We start from the raw sequence: 20,648 nt of genomic DNA, 5'->3' as shown, positions 1-20,648 counted from the left end.
AAGCAAACGGTAAATAAATATATGCGTATTTCCAGGCACAGTAGAACTTTAATTGACCACGTTTATTCCAATTTTGATTCCATTTGTTCAGTTACGGATACTGATTTGAAAATAACCGATCATGAGACTTTAGTGATTAATGTCTTAGACCATGTTAACGATAACGATAATTTTGTAAAATTGAAGTGCTGGAGGAAATATTCGAAGCAAGCTGTTTCAAACGTTGTTGAGAGAAGCCTGGATTTTCCATTCGCGGACGGTAACTTAGATGAATGTACAGCTGTTCTCAATAACGCTTTGAAAACGTGTACGAATCAACTAGTTGAGCAAAAGTTTGTTTCTTTGAAAAATTCGAACAGCTGGTACAATTTGGATCTTTTGCGTCTTAAACGGAAAAGGGAAAAATGGTACAAAAAGTTTTGTAGATCTAATAATGACAATCATTGGACTAGGTACACAATCGCGCGTAATAAGTATTCACAATCGATAAAGAAAACTCGTTGTGAATATGTTCAAAGGAAGATTGATAAGCATCAAAACAACAGCAAAGAGTTATGGAAAATTTTGAAATCTTTATTAAAACCTAGTAATTGCAAACCGCGGTCCATAACTTTTAATGGCACATTAGAACAGTCAGAACAAGTAATTGCATCTAAGTTTAATGATTATTTCGTAGACAGTGTTTCCACAGACAAACAGACATAACACTCGCATTTTGTTCATCGAACAAGCATTTAACGGTCAATTTAAAAGTATCGTAGTTGGTAGCACCGCCACCTGTGGCGCGCATAGTCATTTCCCTTGAGTTTGACGTTTTCACACTACCGCCATCTGTTCAGCGTACTACCCACCACAGTGTACTCAACAGATGGCGGTAATGTTTTAGCGATGATGTTTTACAGTGAGAAATATTCAATGTGTTATGTCTGTTTGTCTGTGGTGTTTCATTGATTAATCAATCTATTGAATTGATCGATGAACCTGACGAAATAAAACAGTCAGATAATAGTAGTTGCAGATTTGAAGTTTTTCACCCAATTACATTAGATGAACTTAGAGTTATTAGTTTTTCATAAGGAAAATCGGCTGGAGTAGATAATGTTAATGCTAGATTTATTCAAGATTGCTTTCATGTCATTGGCCACATCTTTCTGGACCTTATTAATAAATCATTGCAGAATGGACATGTACCACAAACTTGGAAGGAATCCTTAGTGGTTCCTATTCAAAAAGTTGCTGGAACGATTAAAGCCGAAGAGTTTCGTCCCATCAACATGTTGCATACTTTAGAGAAAATCTTAGAACTTGTTGTTAAAGGCCAGCTGTTGGAGTATTTGAATAGCAACTCTTTGTTGATACCACACGCAGAAAAAAATATTTTAAAAGTAATAATATTTGACGTAAAATCAATAAGAAATTCATTTTGTTTTGGCTGCAAAAAGAAATCATTATTGTTTCAACAATCCAGTATTTTTGTTTCTAAAAACCCATGGATTGTTAAATCAAAAAGAAAATCTTTTAGAATTTACAAGAGCTTTCATGGTTTTGACGTAAGCTGTCAAATTTGGCAGCTGGGTCAACAACAAAAATATGTTTGTTTTTAAAAGAGATTTCTTGTTGATTCAATCTGACAATTCACGCAGTAGAAATAAAAATGTGTTTATTGATGTAAAAATAATATGGCAATTTTTTTTTTATGTTTCGTTTTCATTTTGAAACAAAATTGCAGAAATTGTAATTGAATTTCTGCCCCCGGTTCATGAGTTGATGGGTCGATATTTAGGGTCCAGATGTGGGAGCTGCCTTCCTGGCGTCGGGAGCATTGGTACTCAATACGGAAAACAAGATCGACGGAAAAAAATAAAGGAAAAAAAAACAGAAAAATTGATTATATTTATCAACTGCAGCTCGAATTGCAGCATACTTACTTAACTCAAGTCTCAAGATTTTTGAAAATCTCGCACTTATTTCCCGAAATTTACAATTAAAAACAATACTTACGTGGAACGCGTAAGTATTTTTATTGTTTAAATTTTTGTCCGGGTGAAAACGAGGGAATGGTTGGTAGTTATTTTTGCTTTCATGGCCCAGAGAATGGACACAGCAAATAAATGCTAAATTAAAATTAACTATTGTTGGCTTAATAATAGAATATTGTTATTTTTACAATAGTTGCATTTGAAAAGTGGGTGATTAAAACAAAAAGAATCCTATTTTGAATTTATATGAATAAGTATTATTGAAACAACAAAAAGCAATATAATTTCAACTGGAATTGTTTGCTTAAATACAATTAAAATTTTTTTTGGTTCAATGCAAACAATTTTCTGTCCGTGCAGAACAATCGGGATATCGGGAAGGGCATTCTTGTGAAACTGCATTGAATTTGGTGTTAGCAAAGTGGAAAGACAACTTGGAGCGTAAAGATACGATTGTTGCTGTTTTTCTGGATCTGAAACGCGCTTTTGAAACAATTTCTAGGCCCTTACTGTTAAGTACAATCAAGCGCTTTGGAATTACGAGTACTGCATATAAATGGTTTGAAAGCTATTTGTCTGACAGAACTCAACGGACTGTTTTTAATGATTCTGTTTCCAGTCCCGTGGAGTGCCCCAGGGAAGTGTATTAGGGCCCCTTTTATTTATTATGTATATTAATGACTTGCGACGTGTTTTACGGTTTTGCGACATTAATCTTTTTGCAGATGATACTGTGTTATTCATTGCAGCTAAGGATTTAAAAGTTGCCGTCTCACACTTGAATGAAGATTTGCAGTATCTAAGTAGATGGTTGAAGTGTAAGCAGTTAAAATTGAATACAAGTTGTAAGCTGCGGCTTACCTGCCAGCCTATAGGTGGCCCGATTTTACCCCGGCGGGGCGGCCTCGAGCAAGGGTACTTCCCCCAAAGACGTTCGGATTTGGGTGGGACAAAACAACAAAAGGAAATGCAATTTTAGACGTCTATTCGCTACTTATCTTCTCCTTCTCGCTGTTGCTGCTGCTGGTCCGTGGGGCCCTTCGACGGTATGGCGGCGGTTCTGCTGCTACAAAGCACGTTCACGTCGGCACGGACTGTGCCAACGTACCCTCTTCTTCTTCACTTTTGGCTGCCTAGCAGCCGTCCTTTACTTTTAGCGGGGGGGATGAGCTAGGCTCCTTTTTCGGAACCCCCCGGCGACGATGGTGACGAATCACCGAACCGATGTACTCCACGCAGACGGTCCTGATAGCCACCGCAGTGGACTATCCAGGGGAACGCTCCTCCGGTTCCACCTGCCTCGCTCTCCTTGACTATTAGCAACAAAGGGGAGTCTGGCTCGTTCGGCTTACCTTTTGTTGCGAGAACGGCGAGCGTATTCCGGATCCTTGTCGTTTAGCCGGGGAAGCGAAAAGATCCTTAATGATTAGCTTCCCAGCAAAGGCGATCCTACACTCTACTGTTCCTCGTTCCGATACCACGGCCGGCACTTTTCGGGGGAACTCCACTTGTTTCACTCCCGACGGTGCTGGGAATACATCGACCAGCTGACGCGCGCCACGGTTAACGGCACAAATTTCCTTTTTCGCGGAAAATCACCGGACGGGGCAAAAACGCGTCGTGTTCCTTACGTGGTTCGAACTGTTCTCCCTTTTCACAACGTCACAAAACAAAAACAAAAATCGCCATCGTTCTCCTGCAACCGCGCTCGACTTTTTATGCTGTTTATGTGATTCGCCTTCTTTTGCAGCGGGAAGAGAAACGGGACCTAATTTTATTTCAGACGCGATACATTCTAAAACGATAATTTTTTTCCTTTCTAACTAAACTAATGACAACAAAAAATGAATAAAATAACGCGCAAAATTTACAAGTTAAAACTATTCACGAAGGCATAGTGGTGAGTATGTCGCCGGCTGTGCAATGACAACAAAAACAAAGTATAACAAACACGGTACACACTCGTGTAAAATATGGCAATATTACACTCGGCGGCAAAACTACACAAAACGGGATAAATTGTAACACGCAGGTTACAAAGTAAAACTAAATTTATGGTGATTTCGCGGAATCGATTAAATGAGAACGTCTCTGTTGTAATTGATGATGAGACTATTGATCGCGTTCAGGAGATTAAATATCTTGGCGTGATTATTGATGACAAACTTAAGTTCAACTCTCACATTGAAAATGTCATCAAGAAAATTGCCAAGAAGTATGGAATTCTATGTCGATTGAAAAACGATTTAACTATTGCCAGTAAAATACAGCTATACAAATCAATCATCTCTCCTCATCTAGACTTTTGCCCATCCATTTTATTTCTGTCCAATGTGTCGTATCCGCCGTCCATTTTATCAAGCAACCGAATCTTTCAAAACTGAAAGCTGAAAGAGAACGCAAAGTACGTCCGTTCTCGTCTACGTACGTCCAAAAACTGACCCGTTTTCCTGCTCGTTTCGGATAAATTGTGAAGGAAGCCGTGTCTCGATACTCTCTCTCCCTCTCTCTCTCTCTCTCTCTCTCCCTCTCTCTCTCTCTCTCATAAGTATCATGGATTCTCTCAGATCATACAATGCAACGATCAGCTCGACAGCGGATCGGTTCTACACTCTCACCAACTTGCACGCATCTCATAAGCCGGTCATCTGGTTCGTGCTGAAAGATGAACGATCACTAATACATACTCGTATTGTATTGCATCTCTACGGTTGGAACAGCCATGCCATCACGTCTGATTTTCTCACTCACATCCAAAAGGCATTCTCACACGCAGACCAACGAATAAGCGCTATGTATCGATACTGTCGTACAGCAGAGAAAGGAACTGAACCGTTATGATTCTACTGTTGTAGTTTAGATTACACTGAACCAAACGATTTATTTCAATTCAATTTATTTTCTGATCAATCCACCTAATCTGTCCTATTCCCTACATTCACCCCCTCTCCTACTCTACCGATAAATGTGGTACAAAAACATATTCCTCAGTCTCTCTGGTTTTCTGATTGTTCTTCTGGGTCTCTCGTCACTACTTCCTGGTATTTCATCCCCTGGAGGAGCAGAATCTTCTTCTTCGGGGTCTTTTGCACTGGATGTTGACACCTTTTCCAACTACAAGCCCGGGTTTAAAGCACGTTTAACATCGGTGACATTTCGGGCATATTGTACGCCCTGCTCATTCTGAATGACAACCTTTGCTCCTTGACGTGTTAGTACTGTGTACTGTTCAGTGGAAAAAACTGCATCCGTCTTATTTTTCTTTGGGATCATAAGTACCACTTTATCACCCACAGCGATGTCAGAGTCTTTTGCCCCTCGGCGATGGTCTGCGTATTTCTTACTCACCAATTTTGCAACCGCATCCTGATCTCGTACATCAGATCTATCCAATTCCTTGGTTAGCTTAGACTCCCACAAACTCGGAAAGAAGCCACGGTATCGCCACCCCACCAATAACTCGAAGGGCGTAATGCCAAGGCGTGCATGTGGCTTGATAGTGTTGTGTGCATGTACATATGCTTGTAGCGAATCCTTCCAGTTACAACCGTCTTGTTTGGCACCAGCCAAGGCTTTAATGATGCCCTGATTTTGACGTTCGACGGCACCGTTGGACTGCGGGTTCAGAGGGATCGATTTGTTGACCTTCACGCCCTTTTCTTCCCATCTTTCGATAAACTCACTGCTTTGAAATGGTGGTCCATTGTCGCTCTGTATGGTCAACGGCAATCCCCAGGTCAAAAAGATTCGATTGAGTGCCATGTTAGTACTCTTTGCATCAGTACTTTTCATCTCCACGACAGCGATATACCTTGAATAGGTATCGACCACGACTAAAAATTCCCCTGATCCACAACCTGGTACGGACAAAAAGTCAATCTGTAGCACTTGCCATGGTCCATCGGGCAAAGAGCGATTCGTTAGAGGTACTGGTGGATTCTTTCTCGAGATAGCCAGACATGTTGCGCAGCCCTTTACAAACAACTCCACATCCTTACTCATATTTGGCCACCAAAAGTACTCTCTCATAATGCGTTTCATCGCCGCGCATCCAATATGGCCTTGATGAGCCGTCGTCAATACCTTTGTACGAAGAACAGTAGCAGGTACAATCTTATCATCCTTGAAAATTATTGATCCCAACAAACGCAGAGATTTCGATTCGGCCTCATATCTTCGGAGATTGTCTGGCCAACACCGAGATCCTATGGACATTTTTACTGCGAGAAGCTCTGTGTCACTTTCCGAGGTCTGCTCTATATCCTTCCAAGTGACACTCATCAGTCCGCCATCCAACGTATATAGAAGGTGCTTTTCATCATCTTCATCAAACGGTTCGTCTTGGCGAGTTTGAGCTATCAAACGCGATAGGACATCTGCCACGTTTAGATGACCCGGTATACGCTTTACGACGAAATCAAATGCCTGTAGCCTTAAGGCCCACGACTCAGCCCGAGTAACCGCCCGTTTACTTGTTCTGTGTCCGTCACCGAAAATGAACTCGTTTGCCTCAGAGTCAGTCCGGATGGCAAACGATTTTCCTGTCAAGTAAAACGCAAAACGTTCCACTCCCCATACGATCGCCAGTGCTTCTCTCTGGGTTTGCGGGTACTTTTTTTCTGTCTGCGTCAAAGCCTTCGAAGCGCATGAAATAATTCGGGGTGCTCCCTCCGGGTCAAATTGAACCAAAACCGCACCTAGGCCAACGGGAGATGCATCCACGTAAAGTTCGGTCTCGTTCTCGTAATTAAAATAGCCTAGCCGGGAAATCGACTTCAGGGCTTCGTGCTTTAGAAACATGAACTCATCTTCTTCTTCCCGGGACCAGTAAAACAAGTCGGACTTTGCTAGCTCCCTCAAGTGCTTGGTTTTGTCTGCCCGCATATAAATGAACCGCTCCGAAAAATTCATAAACCCCAAAAAACTCTTTACTTCATGCACGGTCTCTGGTCTACGGAAGTTCTTAATTGCTTTCAATTTCTCATCTTCGACGCGCAGGCCTTCATTGGAAATTGAAAACCCTATGAACTTAACTTTCTGCTGACCGATCACGCACTTGTCCATATTGATCCGCACATTATGTTCGTGAAGCCGACAGAGCACAGCGTTCAGGTTTTCGTCGTGTTCCTCTTTTGTTGCACCGTGCACTATAACATCGTCTAGATAGCACTTCTGACCTCGGCATCCTGCTAGTACCTTCGTCTGCAATATTTCCTGAAATATATCAGGAGCATTGCAGAGTCCAAAAGGTAATCGTTTGAAACGGTACGTAGCGTCACCCGCAAAGAAATTGGTCAAATGCCGCGACTGTTCAGCAACTTCCACGTGGAAGAAGGCACTGGTCAAATCGATAGTGGAAAACCACTTGGCGCCATGGAGATCAGAAAGAATTTCTTCCAGCGTAGGCATTCTGAAAGGCGTTCGTATGATGCACTTATTGGGCCCTCTGAGGTCCACCACGAGTCGAATATCGTCTTTGCCCTTAGGCACAACTAACAACGATGAGCAGAAAGACCTATCCATGGAATCCGTAACATGTTCTATTATGCCAGATGCCAAGAGATCTCCCAGTCTTCGCTGTGCTTCTGCTCGAAATGGCAAGGGGATATTCGTGAAAACGTTGCGAGACGCGGGTCTGCTTGCATCATACATTAATACCACCGGTGGAACATTAAACTTAGGGAACTCGTCAGATGTCGTTACAGCAAGAATCTCACCAGGGAACCATCTGAAGGAGTTACTGCAAGATAACGTCCTCTCAACGGGTACGCCCAGCCCAATCTGTAAGACACTGTATCGGAGTGCGGTATCCTTGCCCAGCAACGGTCTAGCATTTTTTATGACGTAAAATTTTTCGAAAGAACAAGGTCGGTCCTCGGAAACGAACAACTCAGAAACGAATGTACCTATAACAGTTATCTCGCCATGGCTAGCGTACGCACGGAGTGGTTTGTCTGTACCTCTCGAAACACTGAACAGTTGCTCCTTGGAACGCTCGTCGCTCATAAGTGTATTGAAAATATCCTCGTCAACCGTATTGACTTCTGCACCGGAATCAATTAAAAAAACCACGGGTACGTTCGCAATACGACCGAGAATTCTTCCTTCCTGGTTATCCAAATCGTAGCATCTATTAACGGATACCGACTCTTGTGTCACGCTCTGTAAATAACCATCAATAAATTTAGCTACCACCAGCATACTTGCAAATTTAGCTACCACAGCTCGAGCAACAGTTTTCAGCTGGTGTTAATTTAAAGTCTAGGGAAATTTTGAACTCACAATTAAAACAAGATAATCAAAACAATCCTGTTATTTATTCAAGTTCAGTTTCCAACAGGTAGTCAAAATTAACATAGAGAAAAAAATTGCAGCTTAGCCGTCAGATCGCTGCTTTTAGTTTATGTCGAATAATTACTTACATCGCTCGTTTCCTCATTTTTGTCCTCTTCCTTTGACACGATAGCAATTTTCTTGGGCTTGGTCGAACTCTCTCCTTCATCACTGATCCGGCGTTTGGGTGCAATCGGTGTTGGCATCTTACGACAGGCACGTTCGATATGACCAACGGTCTGGCAGTTACGGCACACTTTCTCCATTGCATGGCAGTTGGTTGGAGAATGAAAGCGGCTGGTACATCTCCAGCATGGTACACCCTCGGTGCCAGCTCTTGCGTCGTTCCGGCGACGGTAACCGCTAGTACCTCCAAAATTCTGCCAGTTTCCTACTCGTCCTGGATAGCTATGGTTCCTTCCTCGTAATCCTTTAGAAGGTCCACTTTGGTACTGTGAACGCTGATGATAGCTTGTTCCTGCCTGCCCATGCGTAATAGCTGCTACAATGGCTTCTACGGTGGGGGGGTGCGTCTTCGCAAAAATTTCCTCGTTTGTCTTGTCCAACTCATACCCGCGAATTTTATCGACGAACTCTGTCAACGATCCTCCCTTACGAAGTATCTTACGACCAGCTTCTCGCACCTTAATGTTGAATGCGTGCAACTGTACTACTTCCGCTACACTTTCCGTTAACTTGTCGCCATCAAAGTCACACAATTTAGCCGCCGCAATTACTCGCTTCACGTATTTCGTATCGGATTCATCCGGTACCTGTACCATCGCTCTTAACTTCTGTCGTTGCATAAGGCTGTACTCGCGAGATCCAAAGAACTCCTTCAATCGTTTCATAGCTTTCGAGTAAGGTTCGTTCACTACATCCGGTGACGTTTGCGGGGGAGTGCCCTCAAGAACTTCCAACAGTTTGAATCCGGCCTTCACCTTCAGTACGTTCATCTTAGTGACTTCGTCGGTTATGCCAACCAGATCCATTGACGCTTCTAGTAATCCCTTCCAGGTCTCGAATGATTTTCGGTCGATTTCATCATCATTCTCTGCCGGTTTGCATTCCGGTATGTTTAGCGAAGCGACTGAAAGTGTGTTCATGGATGTCATTAGCAGTGAATTGCTTTGATTGCTCGCAAAATCATCGTGCATTGTTGAGTGTCCAGGCATAGCAGCAGTGTCCTCGTTGAATCGCAACCTGAGTTCACGAAGCTGCTTGTTGTCGGCTCGTACGTGTTTCAATTTTACGGACAAATTAGAACTTCGCTTCATCTCGGCTGCCAGAGCCTTTTCCAGTTCCTTTTTTGTAGGCCGCATGGTTTTCCTAAAAAGACCACATGTACGGAATGGCATTATTTCAATGCAAATACTCTTTTAACTGTGATATAAGTACAAATCAAATAAATCACCAAATCGCATCAAGCGTCTTATTTTTTCTCTTCAAGGGCTTTCCCAAAAGGCGCTAAACACATGAACGTATTTAAAACGTCCCTCTTTGGGCAGCTAGACGAAAAAATGCAGCTTTCTCAGAAGCACTTGAAAAAAAAAATCAAACACACACAAGCGTTTTTTTTAACCTCCCCAGGCTCTCTCAAACCACGCACGCGAGCGTATTTTTATATTTGCCATTAGATCTTATTCTGCACGCACACTGGCATACTGAAAATCAACCTTCGCAGAGGCACATTAGTTGACGAAACAGAGGCACACAAGCGTATTCTTCTTGCTCTACTAGGGTCTTCCCAAAGCCGCTAAACACATGAACATATCGAAAACGTCCCTCTTAAGGGAGCTAGATGAAAAATACAGCTTTCCCAGAAGCACTTGAAAAAGTCAAAACGCACACAAGCGTTTTTAGGGCCTCCTCAGGCTCTCTCGAATCACGCACGCAAGCTGATTTTTATATTTTTCTTTTGATCTTATCCTGCACGCATACTGGCGTACTGATAACCAACCTTCGCAGAGGCACATGCAAAGAAACAGACGCACTCGATTCATATTCTTCATCTTTCTCTACTAGACCTTCAGAAAGGCGTTAAACCGACGAATGTTTAAAAAAAAAACAGATTTATCAGAGGCACATGCAAAAATCAACGCACACAATCGCTATATTCGCAAGTCTTTCGCACAAAAGCTTTTTTCTAAGCAAGCACAAAAATTAGGCGCTCTCAAACGTGCAGATTTAAGACCGTACATGACCCAATCATTATTAATCACTGCAATGGATTGCCAAATTTCACTTTATTCACATTCAAATTAACCCCTCTTCAACAGAACACACCGCCATTTTGTTTTCAATAGCTACCACTGACTACCAGCGCTATTTTTCTTTTTTTATATTATCACATCTATTATCAAAACACGTTTAAAATTTCTAATTTAGCATAGATCGAGCTTTCCATTTTTTATTTCGACCACTATACTTACATTTTGGGAGCGCGATTTGCGCCATTGTCGTATCCGCCGTCCATTTTATCAAGCAACCGAATCTTTCAGAACTGAAAGCTGAAAGAGAACGCAAAGTACGTCCGTTCTCGTCTACGTACGTCCAAAAACTGACCCGTTTTCCTGCTCGTTTCGGATAAATTGTGAAGGAAGCCGTGTCTCGATACTCTCTCTCCCTCTCTCTCTCTCTCTCTCTCTCTCTCTCTCTCTCTCCCTCTCCCTCTTCCTCTCTCTCTCTCTCTCTCTCTCTCTCTCTCTCTCATAAGTATCATGGATTCTCTCAGATCATACAATGCAACGATCAGCTCGACAGCGGATCGGTTCTACACTCTCACCAACTTGCACGCATCTCATAAGCCGGTCATCTGGTTCGTGCTGAAAGATGAACGATCACTAATACATACTCGTATTGTATTGCATCTCTACGGTTGGAACAGCCATGCCATCACGTCTGATTTTCTCACTCACATCCAAAAGGCATTCTCACACGCAGACCAACGAATAAGCGCTATGTATCGATACTGTCGTACAGCAGAGAAAGGAACTGAACCGTTATGATTCTACTGTTGTAGTTTAGATTACACTGAACCAAACGATTTATTTCAATTCAATTTATTTTCTGATCAATCCACCTAATCTGTCCTATTCCCTACACAATGCAACACAAATATCGAGATTACAGCGCTTGCAGAATAAAATAATGCGTTTGATTTTGAGATGTAATAGATTCACTTCCTCAACTTTGATGCTAGACGCCTTACAATGGTTGTCGGTGAAGCAAAGAATTGTATATTTGACTATGGTGTTCATTTTTAAAGTAGTTAACGGTTTGCTGCCTCGATATTTGTGTGATCGAATTGAAAGAGGAAGTGACTATCATAGATATAATACTAGAAACGCGGATGAAATAAGAACACCACATTTCTTGACTTGTGCTTCACAGAATTCATTATTTTTTAAAGGAATAAATGATTTCAATTCGATGCCTAGACACATTAAACGTTCAACAACATTGTCAGAATTTAAGAGACATTGCATTTCACACGTTAAAACTGTCTTTTGAACGGTTATCCAGTGATTTTTTTTTATGAATTGACAAATTATGTATCTTGACGAAGTTATTTTTAACTCACTCTACTCAAAACTGAAATGCATAAAAAAAATGACAAAATGATACGCACTCTTTGCACACTGTCAAAGAATCATTGTACACAAAATCAACTTTGTTCAAATCAAAACAAAAAACTAACCCATCTGGTGGATGATGGCACAAGCTTCCAAGAAAATTCTATTACAGTGAACCACATTATTTAAATGGATTTCTTCGCCAGTTAGTCGTCTGTCACTTCGTTTGTGATATTATTGTTAGGTTAAGATCTATTTATTAAAAAAAAAAACAAATGTTAGTTATAAGAATAAAGATAAATAAAGATTATTGATGAAGTCATGTTCATGCTTCAACTGTTTTTATTTTTCTTAATTTAAAACCCATTGAAAAAGAAAATGGTGGTGAACAACCGTGAGCGCGCCGGGGCGCCTGGGGGCGGACAAAATGGCCGAAACGATCAGTTTTTTTTACAGGTATCGTTTTCGCCTCAGGCGCCCAAATGTTGCAAATATGGTCGCCCCCGGCGCGCCGGCGACCAAATTTGGACCAAGTGGCGCCGCGAAGTTCGAGCCGCCCAAGTCCGCCCCGTCCGCCGAGCGATCCGGGGGCGAGCCGTGGGCGACTAGCCCGCTGTATGTGGGTATATATTCTGGATTTCTTTAACTGGGTGAAGATTTTCATGTAGATTTGAGGATACATAAATTAGGGTGAGTCGTTCCACTTGTATACCTCTGATAAACTTGTGGTAACACGTATCTCAGATGGAAAACATTATCTTAAAAGATCAATATCGCTGAATCTACCACCAAATTAATTTTTAGAGTCTCCCTTTCATTTTAGGCTAATTTCAAAATGTCTTATCGAGGGGTCTAGAACTCCTGAAAAACTTTGCCCAATGCATTTACTATCTATCTGGTCAGGATCTAGAGATATTGTATATGCAAGAGTTTCACATGTATAGTAGCGCCACAAAGTGAGAAAACTCTGAACTACTGTCCACCTGCGAAAAAGCCTTGATCTCTTGAACAACCATGCCGAAGACAGTACTCAGAGTTGCGACCTATCACAATCACGATCGTCAAACAGCTGATGGTAGTAACGCTTTGTACACTCCTATCAATGTGCTCGTCGAAGCTCTCTCCATGACCATCCATCAAGTTGACGAAAGAAGTAAAAAGCAACTGGTGAATGTCGTCTTCTGTTGTGATCCATCACCGATCTGGTCATTCCCGACAATCACGACACTCATCTGTGCTAGTTTTGAAGCAGTTGCTGCTTTGCTTGCTTATGTGAGTGTGTTGGTGAGTGAGCCCAACAGCTTCCGTTTCATGTTGCCTGCTTTGTTTGTAACTCACACAGTCGCGCCTGCCGAGACGAACTTGGAATGCGTAGGCATTGTTTTCATTTTCTTCTGTCGTTTCGCTTTTTCTCATGATCGTACTGCAGAAGTCTTCACTGTTTTCGTTGTGCTTTGTATCATCAGCAGCGAGTGTAAAGTTTTGCTTGTGAGCAGCGACCATTACTGGTGATTGTTGTTTGCCATGGCTCTAACTCTCACTGCGTGACAAAACGATCTGTCAGCGATAGTCGGTTGATGCGAAGACGAGTGTCACGTGAGTGTCATGATATTTTGCATCACTGACAGTACTTTTCTATCTGGTTGGGAACTCGATATTTTTTATATGAGAATTTCACGTGTATACAAGCGTCACGTAGTGAGCAAATTCTAACCTATTGCGCACCAAGCAATAGGTTTTGAAATCTTGAAAAACTTTTTGAAAGACAGTAACTTTCTATTTGGTCAGGATCTCGAGAAATATCACATGGGAAAATTTCACATGTATACTAGTGCTACTTAGTGAGAAAATTCTGAACCACTGTCTGCCAGCGACAAGACTATGAGCTCCTGAACAACTTTGTCGGAGACAGTAACTTTCTATCTGGTCAGGATCTCGATTTATTCCATGTTGTAATCAATGAAGTCAAATCCCACGTAGTATGGTCACAGTTTACGCGGTTTCCATTTACATTTTCCCTATTATCCACATTTTTATGTGTTTACTGTAATCAAAGTTTTGCTTGTTTCGATCAAAACAAGTATTTTGAGGAATACTTCTTGGTTTCAGATCGATTGGTAACTCAGCAACAAAATGGCAATTGAAAACTCATGTGTGTAGTACAAATTACAACAGCGCGAGTAACGGAGGGTTAATCTTTCTGTATTATTCATCAGTTTGGATATGTACAATACATTCATTTCAAGGTTCTAGATTTGGTCTGCCTGTAACTGTAACTTCACCACCATGTCCTGAACCAGGTCCCACTTAGCCTCGTACAATGGAAGCTCACGGCAACCCGACTGAAGGTGAGGACCCAGTTGACCAGATGGTAGAAGAAATTGAGAACGACAATCATAACAGCAGCTCTCGTACCGCGCAACGCAAACTTTTTCCAGGTCAACAAAACCAAAAAAAAGCAGAAAACTCACAACTATTCGGAAAAACATTCCACTAAGGTCCATTTGGTGAATTTTCACTTAAATTTGACAGATGGAAAATTTTCAAATAAACCTGCTATTGTACCAGACTTATTTCTGACAGACCAGGAATCAATTTTGACAAACACCTTCTCGAAAATAGGAAGATCAACAACAGAGGGATTTTCGAACATCTTAATTTATTTTCGAAGTGTCAAATTTAAGTGAAAATTCACCAATGGAACACAGCCTAAACACCGGGTTTGACCACGATTGGTTGATTCACACAAAAAACAGATCTTCGAATTAACAACATCAAACCTCCACCTCTCTTAAAAAAGCACCAAATTACATAACCGGTGGTGCTATCGAAATGGCACAGAAAGTTACTTAGAACCTTAAGCTATAATTCTCCAATGACAGAAAAACGTGTGCTCTATTGTATTTATCCGTATCTATCATTTTATTTACTGAAAAAAACTGATATTAATACCAAAATAAAATTACTGTTTTATCAGAAAATACTGCATACGTCCTTATCATAGCTGCCGCAATGAACTCTTTCAGTTTGACGTTTCTTGAAATGAACAGCACTTCGCTGTCGATTCATCCTTCCTCTCGATGCAAAATGAACATCTCGCGTCGTGCGAGTCGACATAGGCTCTGAACCATTTGGTGGATTTTTTTAACTTTTGGTTAAAATTTGACAGATGGAAAATTATCGATTAACCCTGCTATCCGAGCGTGGTTATTTCTGACAGACAAGAAGTTAAATTTTGACAACCGTGGCTGAGTTCTTCTCGAAAACCGGTCGATCGACAGCCCAGGGATTTTCGAACATACAGAATAACTTTCGAAATGTCACTTTTAACCACGAGTTAAACTTAACTCGGCAAATGGTTCACAGCCATTGACGAGTGCACGGATGGATTTGAGTTCACTCACTCGACAAAAAGTGACACAACAGCGGGGCCCTGTTTACTAAAAATGAACACATATGTGTTCATTTTTAGTAAACAGGGCCCCGCTGTTGTGTCACTTTTTGTCGAGTGAGTGAACTCAAATCCATCCGTGCACTCGTCAATAGACGAGTGCACGGATGGATTTGAGTTCACTCACTCGACAAAAAGTGACACAACAGCGGGGCTCTGTTTACTAAAAATGAACACATGAATAATACTCACGTAACATTTGAAACGGGTCTATCAACTTTTGTACACAAAGCTTGTTAAGCCTTTTTCGCGCGAACCGAATACTCCCACGCAAACTAACAACACTGTCGGGTAGGGGAAATTCTCCCCTTCCCGATAGTGCTCTTGATTTGCGTGAGCGCACTTCGGTTCTCGTGAAAAGGACCTAGCAAATTATTTACAAAAGTTGATAGGCCCTTTTCAAATGCTACACGAGCATTATTCATGTGTTCATTTTTAGTAAACAGGGCCCCGCTGTTGTGTCATTTTTTTTCAGTAGATGAACAAAAGTTCACCCGTGCACTCGTCTATAGACGAGTGCACAGCTGGATTTGAGTTCACTCACTCGACAAAAAGTGACACAACAGCGGGGCCCTGTTTACTAAAAATGAACACATGAATAATACTCGTGTAACATTTGAAACGGGCCTATCACCTTTTGTACACAAAACCTGTAAGGCCCTTTTCGCGCGAACCGAATACGCTCACGCAAACTTACAACACCATAGGGTAGAGGAAATTCTCCCCTTCCCGATAGTGCTCTTGGTTTGCGTGGGCGTACTTCGGTTCTCGTGAAAAGGACATAGCAAATTATTTACAAAAGTGTATAGGCCCTTTTCAAATGTTACGCGAGCATTATGCATGTGTTCATTTTTAGTAAACAGGGCCCCGCTGTTGTGTCAATTTTTTTCAGTAGATGAACAAAAGTTCACCCGTGCACTCGTCTATTGACGAGTGCACGGATGGACTTGAGTTCACTCACTCGACAAAAAGTGACACAACAGCGGGGCCCTGTTTACTAAAAATCAACACATGAATAATACTCACGTAACATTTGAAACGAGTATATCAACTTATGAACACAAAACTTGTTGAGCCTTTTTCGCACGAACCGAATACGCTCACGTAAACTAACAACACCATCGTGCAGAGGAAATGCTCCCCTTCCCGATAGTGCTCTTGGTTTGCGTGGGCGTACTTCGGTTCTCGTGAAAAGGACCTAGCAAATTATTTACAAAAGTTGATAGGCCCTTTTCAAATGTTACGCGAGCATTATTCATGTGTTCATTTTTAGTAAACAGGGCCCCGCTGTTGTGTCACTTTTTGTCGGGTGAGTGAACTCAAATCCATCCGTGCACTCGTCAATTCGGAATAGGATGCTGCACGCTGACGTCACGAATGAACGCGATGAACCCGCATGCATCAGTTTGACATCCAGTGGTGGTTTGTTTACCTTTGCTTGTTAGTCGTTTATTTGGATTTGAGGTTTTAAATTAAAAGAATTAAAAGATATGATATCCGACCGAGTATCAGACTATGTTCGTTTAAAAAATATTCCTTTCCAAAAAATCTAAAAACATGTATAAATTTTTTTTTAATTTTTTTTCCACGTCAATGGAAACAAACCACTGCCAGATGTCAAAAAAGTGAGGTTAAGCCTAGGGTTAAGCCGACGGTGCAGCCATAGAGGTAACTCTAAGACCACTGGGTCCCGAAGAAAATCATTATTATTTTTGGCTCACTCAGTACCAGAACAACGGTCCCAAGCAGTCCCAAGCTATTTCACTCACCCCTGCATGTTCTGCATGAATCCACACACCCCTGATGTTATCTGTCAAACTTTCATAGCGAATCTAAACAAACATAGTGTAGTAATAGAATTTCAACTAGAATAGGGTACGTTAATCGTTTGCTTGGGACCAATAGGCTACTAAAGTGGTGAGCCAATTTAAAATCGTTAGTTTCGTATTGATAAGACCACTGGGTCCCGAAGAAAATCATTATTATTTTTGGCTCACTCAGTACCAGAACAACGGTCCCAAGCAGTCCCAAGCTATTTCACTAACCCCTGCATGTTCTGCATGAATCCACACACCCCTGATGTTATCTGTCAAACTTTCATAGCGAATCAAAACAAACATAGTGTAGTAATAGAATTTCAACTAGAATAGGGTACGTTAATCGTTTGCTTGGGACCAATAGGCTACTAAAGTGGTGAGCCAATTTAAAATCGTTAGTTTCGTATTGATAAGACCACTGGGTCCCGAAGAAAATCATTATTATTTTTGGCTCACTCAGTACCAGAACAACGGTCCCAAGCAGTCCCAAGCTATTTCACTAACCCCTGCATGTTCTGCATGAATCCACACACCCCTGATGTTATCTGTCAAACTTTCATAGCGAATCAAAACAAACATAGTGTAGTAATAGAATTTCAACTAGAATAGGGTACGTTAATCGTTTGCTTGGGACCAATAGGCTACTAAAGTGGTGAGCCAATTTAAAATCGTTAGTTTCGTATTGATTGTTGGTACAACGGTACTGCTTTGTATGTCTGTCAATGGTATAATCGATTCACCCCTCGAAACATAGGAAAATCCACTAAACCCTCATTTTATCTGTCAAACTTTCATAGCGAATCAAAACAAACATTGTGTAGTAGTAGAATTTCGACTAGAATGGAGTACGTTAATCGTTTGCTTGGGACCAATAGGCTAGTCAAGTAGTGAGCCAATTTAAAATCGTTAGTTTCGTATTGATTGTTGGCCGTACTGTCGACTGTAGAGACCAATATTTTAAATAGGCAGAACAGCCAAACGTAAACAATGGCTTTAATCGCAAATTTCTGGAGAATCAAAATACTCCCATGCAAATTATAAATACTATTCGATAAAGGAAGTTTACTCTATCAGATGGTGGTGTTAGATTGCGTGGATGTGTTTTGATTCTCGAGAAATTTTGCGATTAAAGCCATTGTTTACGTTTGCTTGTTCCGCCTATTGCAATAATTGTTGGTCTAGATATAAAAAAAAACTTAGTCTTAAAACAAAGAGAAACATCCAATTTAGTAACAGATTTAATATTTCAACAATCGTACCTAAACGATACCCAATCAAAAAAATGAACATGGGTGCTACAATGATGCCTGCGGTTTTAGTTTCCATCGAGTCCCGTCTTCAGTAATTTTCTTCTCAACGAGAAGCTTTTGCAAATGATGATTTACGTTATATGCTGCTGCTTTCCAAAGATGTTCCGGTGTATCCTTATAGATCTGTTTTACTATATCCATTTCATCGAAAGTAGCACTTGGTTGTTTCTCGAAGACTGACATAATCTGCGCTTCCCGTTGATTACGATGGCTAATGTATTGAGCAATGCGTTCCACCGGATCCTTGAATAGTAGGCACCGTTGTATTAAAAAAAGTTTATATGTGTTGCTATTGGCAAGTACTCACGAAAATTATATTGCCATGCCCAGGATAGATAACCGTAGGCTTTGCATCTTGAATGATGTGCAAACTCTTCATGTACTCGTAAAGATCTTCGAAAACCGTAGTTCCTTCTCCTAGAATGCAGTCTGCGCTAAACAATGAATTGTCTTCATGCAGAACCAGTACGATGTGATCAGTAGTATGGCCCGGGGTATGGATAACTTCCAGTGTTGCACCTTCGATGTTGAACTTTTGGCCATGCTTCAATTCCAGAATTCTGGCATTTTTCAGAGTTGTTTCAGGAGCATCACTTCGACGGTATTTCCATACCTTACAGGAATCTGTAAAAAGGTGTATTTATAAACGGTTACAAACATTCAACTATTTAGTATTAATCAGGGGAAACATGTCAAAAGGGTCTAACTCGAAACGTAAACAATGACTTGGATCGTCGTTCTTTTACGAATGACAACACACCCACTCAAACTATCAATCATCTGACAGAGCAATGTTTGTTCTATGAGCTGGTGTAGTCAGATTCCGTGGGTGTAAGGTCATTATTTAAGAGAAATCGACGTGCAAAGTGATTGTTTACGTTTCGAGTTATACCCTTCTAACATGTTTCCGCTGAAATGGTACCTTTATTCTCAATGACATCGAGCACTTCGTCTACTCCTCCAATGTGATCATGGTGCCAGTGGGAGATGATGATATCGTTTATTAAAATTTTCTCATCAGATATAACCTGCTTCAGGTGTCCAATGTATTCTGGGACGTTTTCATCGCCGGTATCTAGCAGAATTCGTCTATAGGTGCGAGATCAGAAGCATATTTAATCTGATTAGGTATTTAGCAAATACGTATTCCACATTCTTATCGATGGTTACCGTTTCCCCGAGCCTATAATATAAGTGTTGGTTCCTTGAAGCGTCATAGAGCCAGGATTACATCCAAGAATTCTTATCAGCCTGGAAGAAATCTTCGTTACTGGTGGTATTGTTGCCATTCTAATGCTGAATAAAAAAAGAAAGATGTTTACGTTATAAGGTTTTGCACCGTCGGGGTTAACCTCAATCGTATGACAGTTCAGTGGTGTTGTTTACTTGGACTTAGTCGATTTTTTCTTGGGTAGATTTTCTGGCGCGTTGAATGGATGTTGCTCGTGGACATTGCAGAAGTTAGTGTGGTTTACTGAAAAATTGTCGAGAAAATCCACCCAAGAAAAAATCGCCGAAGTCCACGTAAACAGTACCATTGAACTGTCATCAGATTGAGGTTAACCCCGACGGTGCAAAACCTAATTTATGTCGTTTTCGTTTTTGCGGTGTAGCTGCACCGGTGCTACACTGCCGTACACCGAAATATGTTAGGGTGTAGATAAAGGATGCACCTTTGTTTACAAATAAATGATGTTGAGCTGTCAAAGACTCGCGCTTATAGACGAGTGCACGGATGGATTTGAGTTCACTCACTCGATAAAAAGTAACACAACAGCGGGGCCCTGTTTACTATACATGTGTTCATTTTTAGTAAACAAGGCCCCGCTGTTGTGTCACTTTTTGTCGAGTGAGTGAACTCAAATCCATCCGTGCACTCGTCTATTCCTGCTTACACTACACCAGTGCTACACCGCAAAAACGAAAACGACATTAGTAAACCTGATACCTGTGTATACAGTTAGAAAAACTTCTTAATCAACGCAATCACTAGATTGCGTTGATTAAGAAGTTTTTCTAGATGTATACACAAAATTATATTTTCGTACCTCTATTAATGTATAACGATAAGTTTTCTATACCAGGCTGTCCACGAGACAGTTGCGATCAGCTGACTTTTTTTGTTTACTAAGAACTTTTGACAAATCTCGCGTCACTTTTCAAAAGGTCCTAAGTAAAAATTG

At 41.2% G+C, this 20,648-nt stretch overlaps 1 protein-coding gene across 1 annotated transcript; it reads right to left on the bottom strand.

Moving 5' to 3' along the window:
* Positions 1 to 18,450: 18,450 nt before the first annotated feature.
* LOC135704715 (beta-lactamase-like protein 2 homolog) lies at positions 18,451 to 20,580 on the bottom strand. The gene is made up of 5 exons (XM_065226198.1): positions 20,514 to 20,580; positions 19,636 to 19,761; positions 19,388 to 19,554; positions 18,773 to 19,089; positions 18,451 to 18,708 (listed from the first exon to the last, which is right to left on the bottom strand). Exons 2-5 carry the CDS (start codon positions 19,752 to 19,754, stop codon positions 18,451 to 18,453), a joined length of 861 nt encoding a protein of 286 aa, XP_065082270.1. The 5' UTR covers positions 19,755 to 19,761; positions 20,514 to 20,580.
* Positions 20,581 to 20,648: the final 68 nt, after the last annotated feature.

This window comes from Ochlerotatus camptorhynchus, unplaced genomic scaffold (assembly GCF_037179485.1).
Source record: "Ochlerotatus camptorhynchus isolate MF236.1 unplaced genomic scaffold, CSIRO-AGI_Acam_v1.1 ptg000246l, whole genome shotgun sequence".
Classification (NCBI taxonomy): Eukaryota; Metazoa; Arthropoda; class Insecta; order Diptera; family Culicidae; genus Ochlerotatus; species Ochlerotatus camptorhynchus.
This window is presented reverse-complemented; position numbering and strand designations above follow the sequence as displayed.

What these genes read in the sequence shown, in the direction of transcription:
- LOC135704715 (XM_065226198.1), bottom strand. Translation starts at nt 19,754, where the DNA reads ATGGCAACAATACCACCAGTAACGAAGATTTCTTCCAGGCTGATAAGA. An exon ending in ATTATAGGCTCGGGGAAACG is followed by an intron (nt 19,555 to 19,635) that starts GTAACCATCGAT and finishes TCGCACCTATAG; the next exon opens with ACGAATTCTGCTAGATACCG. An exon ending in GGCATGGCAATATAATTTTC is followed by an intron (nt 18,709 to 18,772) that starts GTGAGTACTTGC and finishes CTACTATTCAAG; the next exon opens with GATCCGGTGGAACGCATTGC.